We start from the raw sequence: 9,650 nt of genomic DNA, 5'->3' as shown, positions 1-9,650 counted from the left end.
TTCTACCCAAAGCAATCTATAGATTCAATGCAATCCCTATCAAGCTACCAACGGTATTTTTCACAGAACTAGACCAAAAAATTTCACAATTTGTATGGAAATACAAAAAACCTCGAATAGCCAAAGTAATCTTGAGAAAGAAGAATGGAACTGGAGGAATCAACCTGCCTGACTTCAGACTCTACTACAAAGCCACAGTCATCAAGACAGTATGGTACTGGCACAAAGACAGAAATATAGATCAATGGAACAGAATAGAAAGCCCAGAGATAAATCCACGAACCTATGGACACCTTATCTTTGACAAAGGAGGCAAGGATATACAATGGAAAAAAGACAACCTCTTTAACAAGTGGTGCTGGGAAAACTGGTCAACCACTTGTAAAAGAATGAAACTAGAACACTTTCTAACACCATACACAAAAATAAACTCAAAATGGATTAAAGATCTAAATGTAAGACCAGAAACTATAAAAATCCTAGAGGAGAACATAGGCAAAACACTCTCTGACATAAATCACAGCAAGATCCTCTATGACCCACCTCCCAGAATATTGGAAATAAAAGCAAAACTAAACAAATGGGACCTAATGAAACTTAAAAGCTTTTGCACTTCAAAGGAAACTATAAGTAAGGTGAAAAGACAGCCCTCAGATTGGGAGAAAATAATAGCAAATGAAGAAACAGACAAAGGATTAATCTCAAAAATATACAAGCAACTCCTGCAGCTCAATTCCAGAAAAATAAATGACCCCATCAAAAAATGGGCCAAAGAACTAAACAGACATTTCTCCAAAGAAGACATACAGATGGCTAACAAACACATGAAAAGATGCTCAACATCACTCATTATCAGAGAAATGCAAATCAAAACCACAATGAGGTACCATTACACGCCAGTCAGGATGGCTGCTATCCAAAAGTCTACAAGCAATAAATGCTGGAGAGGGTGTGGAGAAAAGGGAACCCTCTTACACTGTTGGTGGGAATGCAAACTAGTACAGCCGCTATGGAGAACAGTGTGGAGATTTCTTAAAAACTGGAAATAGAACTGCCATATGACCCAGCAATCCCACTTCTGGGCATACACACTGAGGAAACCAGATCTGAAAGAGACACATGCACCCCAATATTCATCACAGCACTGTTTATAATAGCCAGGACATGGAAGCAACCTAGATGCCCATCAGCAGATGAATGGATAAGGAAGCTGTGGTACATAGACACCATGGAATATTACTCAGCCGTTAAAAAGAATTCATTTGAACCAGTCCTAATGAGATGGATGAAACTGGAGCCCCTTATACAGAGTGAAGTAAGCCAGAAAGGTAAAGAACATTACAGCATACTAACACATATATATGGAATTTAGAAAGATGGTAATGAGAACCCTATATGCAAAACAGAAAAAGAGACACAGAAGTACAGAACAGACTTTTGAACTCTGTGGGAGAAGGTGAGGGTGGGATGTTTCAAAAGAACAGCATGTATATTATCTATAGTGAAACAGATCACCAGCCCAGGTGGGATGCATGAGACAAGTGCTCGGGCCTGGTGCACTGGGAAGACCCAGAGGAATCGGGTGGAGAGGGAGGTGGGAGGGGGGATCGGGATGGGGAATATGTGTAAATCTATGGCTGATTCATATCAATGTATGACAAAACCCACTGAAATGTTGTGAAGTAATTAGCCTCCAACTAATAAAAAAAATAAAATAAAAAATAAATTCTTTCCAGCAAAAAAAAAAAAAAAAAAGAAATAACTTAAAAGTACAGCTTATTTTTTTCCAGAAATAGACCTTAGGCAATTATTTTCTTCCTCATATGATAAAGAGTCCCCTTGCAACACAGAGGACTTTGTGGTAAGCAGGACTTTGCACTCAGTGATCCTTCAAAAGATGCTGGTCAGAGATACTGACCTCTGAAAAATATGAGAGCCCACAGAAAAAGTACAGGATAAGCCATCTGGTCTCCAGTGGTTAGGTTAATTTGTCACCAAATTTAGAGAGCCCAGGGTTTGGAAACATTCCAGCTTCTCTGTTTTGTTTTCTTACTTGTTAAGCTTCACTGACTAAAAGGACTCTTGGTCTGCAGAAGTAAATAAAAGGCGCTGTATCCTGCTGTTCCTGATTGCTCACTGCTCTACCAGGCATTCAACCATGAGACTCCATTTATTGCTTTCTGTTCTCCTTCTCTCTTTGGCTCTAATACCAAAAGGTAGGTGGCAAACAACTGTTGAGCTGGGTTTCTTAGGAGACCCACTCGGACACTGAGTTATACCATGGCCATCTTGACTCAGACCCTAAAGCACAGTCTCAGGGATACCGAGGTCCAACATAAGCGTCCTCCTTAGAATGGATGGGGTCCAAATTGGGAAGAAAGACAAGGATTTCCACCAACAGAAAACAAGTTCCAAGAGCTCCATGATTACAAAAGGCAGCTCAAATATAGGGGGAGGGGGAGAAGCCTTGACATCTGACACAAGGATACAAATCAAGCAGCTTTCACAAGGGCCCCCATCTCCAAAAGATTCAGTGGAAATGGCAGCTATTGGGTCAGACTTGGTTAGTGAATCAAAGTGACCTGGAGTCTATTGGCAAAGGAATATTTGTGAAGGGTGCAAGTTAGGTGTGTAAGACAACTCAACACCAACAACAACAAAAGAGAATTTTATCAAGTTATTTAAAACCAACAGCGGGCAGAGGAATTTGGAAAAAGCACAGAAATTTGGGATGGCACTTCAGTGGCAAAATTTTAAGCATAATGCAAAATAAGAAGGAAGGAATTCTAACAGTTTGAGGTACATCCTTGGTACTCATGACCGAGAAGTTGGAATATTAAAGTGTAGATAAAAGAGGAAGGGAATGTGTCATTTTCAGCCTGGGTTGTTCACATCCTTGTAAAACTGTTTATGACAGGGTGTTTCCACCCCTCAACATCTGGGTTCATTTGGGTAACTCTCTCTCTTCCTTGAATCATTTATAACATTCTTTCAAATACAATCAAATATATTGACTTGTTTGATCTGTACCTGATCTATGAATATCTTAGGAACTCTGATGTATAGTTGCCCCCTTGATTTGTGAACTCTTGAGGGAGTTCACATAATTTTCATCTGGCCCTCAGTTCTGTCAGAAGACAACACACTTGCAGTGACGGCTAAAGTAAAATTATACGATGTTAAGGACTTAAAGATAGAAGGCAACTAATAGTTAATTTCTTAATTTTACAGATAAGAAGATCCATGTCCACATAAAGAGTGTTTTCACTAAGGTCACGTAGGTAGGGGCAACATTGCAGCTGGAACTGAGTATTTCTTTTTAACTTTTATTTTATATTGGACTATAGCCAATTAACAATGTTGTGATAGTTTCAGGTAGACAGCAAAGGGACTCAGCCATACATATATATGAATCCATTCTCCCCAAAACTGCCTTCCCATCCTGGCCACATACGACATTGAGCAGTGCTCCAAGTGTTTTACAGTAGGACTTCATTGTTGAACCAAGTATTTTTAGTCTGGGTCAGTGTTTCCATTACTCTGTGCCCACAGAGTGGTAACTCTAATTTCTGTCAGGGTTTTTAATCTCCTAATTAGACATTGTGGAACCTGAGAAGATTTTTAAGGTTCCTCTTTGGGGAGTCACAATGTCTTTGAAACATGTTACTTCACTTAACTCTAAACTCTTTCTATTCAGTGTTTGTGGTAGGCATGTCCAATTGGCTTAATATTCTGGCATTGTTATTCAGACAACTTACACTAGTCTTTAGATTTTCCTGATCAGTGTTCCTTAAAATTAGATAATAGCGATAAATTCTCAGATTGCTGAAAGCAATTGCCTCAAGACAATTATGTCTACATGATTGACTAGTGAATATTTTATTTTATTTTTATTTTTTTAAATTTTTTGCTTATGCTTGCTTTCCACCACTTAAGCTAAATTCAGTTCAACGTAAATGACTGTCTCCATCCAAAGTCATTCGTACCCCATGTTAAGGGCATTTTTTTTTTTAATTAAAAAAAAATGTTAAGGGGGACAGTTCTCCTGGAAGTAAAGATCCAGCCAAAAGTCATCACTGGAGTAGGAAAAAGGATATGGCAGTGTTTCAGTCTCAGGGTGAAAAGCAATTTTTAAAAAGATTATCCTAGAACAAAGACCAGAAATAACTGACAGGAAAATGAGACTCCAAGAAATCTAGGCCTAAGATTTAGAGAAGTTCATAGGGTAATAATAAGACTAGACACCCACAAATACAATTGTATATCCAAGACTGAGGACCAGACAGCCAAAAACAGGCTGGAGCCAGGAAGTTTTAGAAGGAATAAGAGACAAATAGTGTGTGTAGCATCAAAGAACACGTAACTGCATTCAGTGGTAAGAAGTGTGTACTGAGCACCCATTTCCATGGGCTATGGGAAATACAAAAGATGCAACGGGAAGCAAAAGGAAGGGCGTCTTCCCACAGTACAAAAGACAGACACCAGGTAAATGAAAACAAATTTATCTATAATTATAAATTTTACCAAGTACAATGAAGAAGAACAGAGTATTAAAAGTGCCTGAAGCATGTGGTCATGGTCGATTTGCAACATCTGGGAAGAGTTTCTTGAGGTATGCCTTTTGAGCTGAAAACTAGAAGCTTAAGCGTTCATGGATAAAGCACTTGCAAGGAGCCCTCAATGCTTCTGGCAAAGGAAGAAGCCAGTGTAATTTCCCTGATGCAGAAGAAAACACAGTGTGTGCAAGGAATGGCAAGAAGGCCCCTAGAAGACAGCAGTAGTTTACACCAGAAAATGTGCCACGCATTTCATGGGATTATGAAAAGCTACAAAAGCCAATGCTAAATCTGTAGGGATGCTTCAAGAATGAGGGCAAGGACTTCCCTACTGGCCCAGTGGTTAAGAATCCAACTGCCAGTTCAGGGAACACAGGTTCAATCCTTGGTCCGGGAAGATCCCACATGCCACAGGGCAAGTAAGCCTGTGTGTCACAACTACTGAGCCTGAGTGCCCTAATGCCCATGTTCTGCAACAAGAGAAGTCACTGCAAGGAGAAGCTCCTGCCCCACAACAAAGAGTGGCCCCTACTTGCCACAGCAAGAGAAAGCCTGGCCGCAGCAACAAAGACACAGTGTAGCCAAAAGCAAACAAATAAATACAAATGAACCAGAAGGGCAAGTTCACCAAACTTTACACTGGGAAGTGGTAGATCACTAGTATCTCTATCAGCCAGGAGTTTCAGTTTACCCTTAAAGTAGGATCATCTACAGGTTTTAGGAAGCCTATGAGCCTGAGGTGTCTTTCCTTTTTTAACACTACTTCCACTGTTCTTTCTTTAGAGTTTCTTTTCCTGGTTCTGCCACAGAAGGAGTTTCAAGTGTAGGGTAGCTTCCTTTTTTTTCTAATCCTGAGATCATTATCTTTGGAGGTACCCAAACAGAATGGAGCCTGAGGAACCACCAGAATCTGTGTAGAAATAGATAAAGGGTATTAATATCATTTATTCTATCTTGAAGCCATTCTTCTGTAAATGTATTGCTTTATGTACATATCAATACATGGATGGTGAATTAATGACATTGTTACATTTCTTTCTGTGCAGCAAGGACTGGCCTTATCCCAGGACAGAAACAATGTAATCTGCTGAAAGGGGTGTGCAAAGACGGAGGCTGCACCAGCGTAGAACAGCCCATTGGTGTATGTAATGAAGAGAAAAGATGTTGTAGAAAGTGGTGGGTATTTTTTCCCTATCCAACGCCAGCTCCCAAATCAAAATCTCCTTGATAGGAGCCAACTGTAGGCTCTTCAAACTCTAGAACACATGCATGAACTTCAAAGGCTCCAGTGTGGCCCAGAACTCCAGAACTTGAGGATAAATTATACAGACTCCTCTTAAACTTGTTTTTTCTCCATTGACTGGAAATAAATGTCCTAATTCTACTTGTATTCATCCCCGGGGAACTTCTTCTCAATGCACTGCCAGCCTCTTAAGAACTACAAGACTAAACTAAACGACAGGACATCTTATACCCTAAAGATGATTCTCTTAAAAAAGATAAAGATAAAATTTACATATATACTATGGAATATTACTCAGCCATTAAAAAGAATTCATTGGAATCAGTTCTAATGAGATGGATGAAAATGGAGCCCCTTATACAGAGTGAAGTAAGCCAGAAAGATAAACACCAATACAGTATACTAAAGCATATATATGGAATTTAAAAAGATGGTAACAATAACCCTATATGCAAAACAGAAAAAGAGACACAGATGTACAGAACAGACTTTTAGACTCTGTGGGAAAAGGCGAGGGTGGGATGTTCTGAGAGAACAGCATTGAAACAAGTATACTATCAAGGGTGAAACAGATCGCCAGCCCAGGTTGGATGCATGAGACAAGTGCTCAGGGCTGGTGCACTGGGAAGACCCAGAGGGATGGGATGGAGAGGGAGGCGGGAGGGGGGATCGGGAAGGGGAACACATGTAAATCCATGGCTGATTCATGTATTGACATGGCAATGTCATGTATGGCAAAAACCACTACAAAATTGTAAAGTAATTAGCCTCCAACTAATAAAACCAAATGGAAAATAAAATAAAATAAAATAAACTCAGTTCATAATAAAAAAATATTTTAATAAGAAAAAAAAACCATAAGGGTAAGAAATAACAATAGGTAGTTTTGCTTATCTAAAGGGGAATATCAGCCTTTTTCTTCATCTGACTCTGAACAAAAATCATTTTCATTATTAAGATAGACCTACTCGGGTGGCCTGATTCAAGGTCTGTTCATCACGTGATCCTGCTAACAGGGCACCTGAGCTGGAAGGTTTCATCCCACTCAGTCCTGCCAACACTAGGTGAGGCTGGTCTCGCCCCCTGCCCCCTGGCCCTGGGGGAGTTAAGCACAAGAACTCTTCCCTGTGAGGAGGTTCATGGGTAGACGACAGAGGGCAGTGAGCCCTGCTCATTCTTTTCAAATGTGCCACGAGCTAACCCACATCCTGGCTGGAATCATTTCCACCAGAATAGTAATTCTGGATCCTTCATACTTTGTGCTGCGTGTGTGCTCCATCCCTTAGTCGTGTTCCACTCTTTGCAACCCCGTGGACTGTAGCCCACCAGGCTCCTCTGTCCATGGGATTCTCCAGGCAAGAATTCTGGAGCGGGTTGCCACGACCTCCTCCAGGGAATCTTCCCAAACAGAGGATCAAACCCCCGTTTTCTGCATCACCTGCATTGCAGGTGGATTTGTACTTTATAGCTAAGAAAATGAAAGGCAGAGAGAGACGACAAGAAGGTTACAGGACACAGGTTTCACAGGATGGAAAAAAAATCTGTTAATGAGGCCAAATGACTCCACAAACACCTCTGCTTAGCCTTCCTCCGGATGCCCTCCACACCCATCTCACAAAGCAAGGCAATCTCTCCCTCCTTTGTGTTTCTACACACAGAGATATACCTCCATGGAAGTTCTTCACTCAATTTAGTGAGTTTGATTTAATTCAGTTGCACTGAATTAAAGTTTGGTTTAATTTGGTTACACTGAAATTTCCTGAGATAACAAAACTGTCAGATGTGGATATGTTAATAATAAATTATCTAGAACTTTCTGGGTTTTATATGAATATAAATGTTTTGATAAAACTTTGATTATCCATAATTGTTAAGTTATCCTTTGTAACTGAAGAGCCTCAAAACTGAGATGATGAAGACTAGTTATATTCTAGGAGGACTGGAGATAAATGTCAAAGGTTGAAAAGAGAGGTTGGTTGCCACACAAATTTCTAGAATGGCATTTTGAAATAAATCCTTCATCTTTGTCTAGTTTATTTCATTCTCTCTTTTCCCTTACTAGTCTAATACACTCAAAATAAAACAAGGATTCAATAAAGAAACAATTTTGTTAGTGAAGTCCATGTTAGATTTGAATAATATGAACAGATAGGTTCCTTTTAAGTTATATTTAATGAACACTTTATCATTTTATTACATTTTTGAAAACTTAAAAGTTAAAAAAAGCTTTAAAATATGACATAGTTTGTCACAGAAGATACTGTGATATTTTAGATTTTATTTAGATATTTATTTAGATATTTTATTTTAAATAAATTATTTAATTATAATAATAAATAAATAATAAATATTTAAATAAATTAAATAAATATTTTATATCTAAATATTTATTTAGATATTTATCTAAAATATTTAGATATTTTAGATATTTAAAATATCTTCATACAGAAGATATTTTAGATTCATCTGCTCAATAAAACCAGAATTGGCATATACCATGGGAAATTGTGTCAACTATAGAATAGGAGGTGATAAGCCTGAAGAAGTAAAACATCTGGGCTCAGCAAAGCAGACTCTGCCTCCTAATCCTATGTTATCATACCTTAACAAAATGTAAGTTAGCCATCACTGTTCCACTCAAGAAAAGACAAACCATGACACCTCATGGCTAAAAGCCTCTTTCCATTTTTGACAGTTTTCAGTTTCCCAAACAGCTAAGAAGTTGTAGCTTTTTTAGCAGACTACACAGCATTAGATAAAAGAATTGGAAAAATATAATAAATATATACTATTAATAAATATATGATAAATTGGAATATACAATAATCATTGAAAATACAGGTTTAGCTTGCATACTAATGGAAATGATTTTCAAATAAAACTCATTTAGATGGTCCTGGTTTCCCTTTTCTATAAAACTAACACTTAATATGATGCAGAGTTGACTAAAGTTAAATAAAGACAATAAATTATAAATTGATATTTTAAATTCTAGTAATGCATAAAAATATAATTCATATAATACATATAAATATGTAAACTGACAGCCTCAGGTGTCTCATACATCTTCATGACTCAACTAATAGAAATCATCAGTAAAATGCCCATAACTGAAGTAGTCACCCTCCCCAGTCATTTCTAAGCAATAGGTCTTTGGCTATAATTCAAAACAACAAAAGAAGAGGAGTAATTGTAATTGTTAACTCAACCCAAAATGTGTGCAATTGTGTCATAAACACATATGAGCTCATCAAATTTACTCAGAATACTAGAGAAATAGAAAGGCTAACATTTGCGCCAAGCCCTCATGAGTTCCTCAGTTGGAATTAAGCCACTTTTGTATCCAAAATCATTATTTAGGAGAAACACTAAAGATGATCATTTTCTTATAGGAAGAAGGAAAAGAATAGCAAGTTCCAAGAGAGGGAAGGATAAATTGGGAGATTAGGATTGACATATACATACAACAAATAGATAGAAGGGATTAGATCTGGTAGACAGAGTGCCTGAAGAACTATGGAGAGAGGTTCATAACATTGTACAGGAGTCAGTGACCAAAAACATCCAAAAGAAAAGGAAATACAAGAAGGCAAAATGGTTGTCTGAGGAGGTTTTACAAATAGCTGAGGAAAGAAGAGACTCAAAAAGCAAGGGAGAAAGCAAAAGATATACCCAACTGAATGCAGAGTTCCAGGGAATAGCAAGGAGAGGTAAGAAGGACTTCTTAAATGAACAATGCAAAGAAGTAGAGAAAAGCAATAGAATGGGAAAGACTGGAGATCTCCTCAAGAAAACTGGAGAGATCAAGGAAACATTTCATGCAAGGATGGGCACAATAAAGGACAGAAATG

At 38.2% G+C, this 9,650-nt stretch overlaps 1 protein-coding gene across 1 annotated transcript; it reads left to right on the top strand.

The window, feature by feature from the left end:
* Positions 1 to 2,158: 2,158 nt before the first annotated feature.
* Positions 2,159 to 5,784, top strand: LOC122432324 (beta-defensin 130B-like). Its single transcript, XM_043454168.1, has 2 exons — positions 2,159 to 2,220; positions 5,607 to 5,784. The coding sequence occupies exons 1-2, from the start codon at positions 2,159 to 2,161 to the stop codon at positions 5,782 to 5,784; spliced, it is 240 nt and encodes a 79-aa protein (XP_043310103.1).
* Positions 5,785 to 9,650: the final 3,866 nt, after the last annotated feature.

Source organism: Cervus canadensis, chromosome 31, assembly GCF_019320065.1.
Source record: "Cervus canadensis isolate Bull #8, Minnesota chromosome 31, ASM1932006v1, whole genome shotgun sequence".
Lineage (NCBI taxonomy): Eukaryota > Metazoa > Chordata > Mammalia > Artiodactyla > Cervidae > Cervus > Cervus canadensis.
The sequence above is the reverse complement of the archived record's forward strand: the minus strand, read 5'-3'. Positions and strand labels throughout refer to the sequence as shown.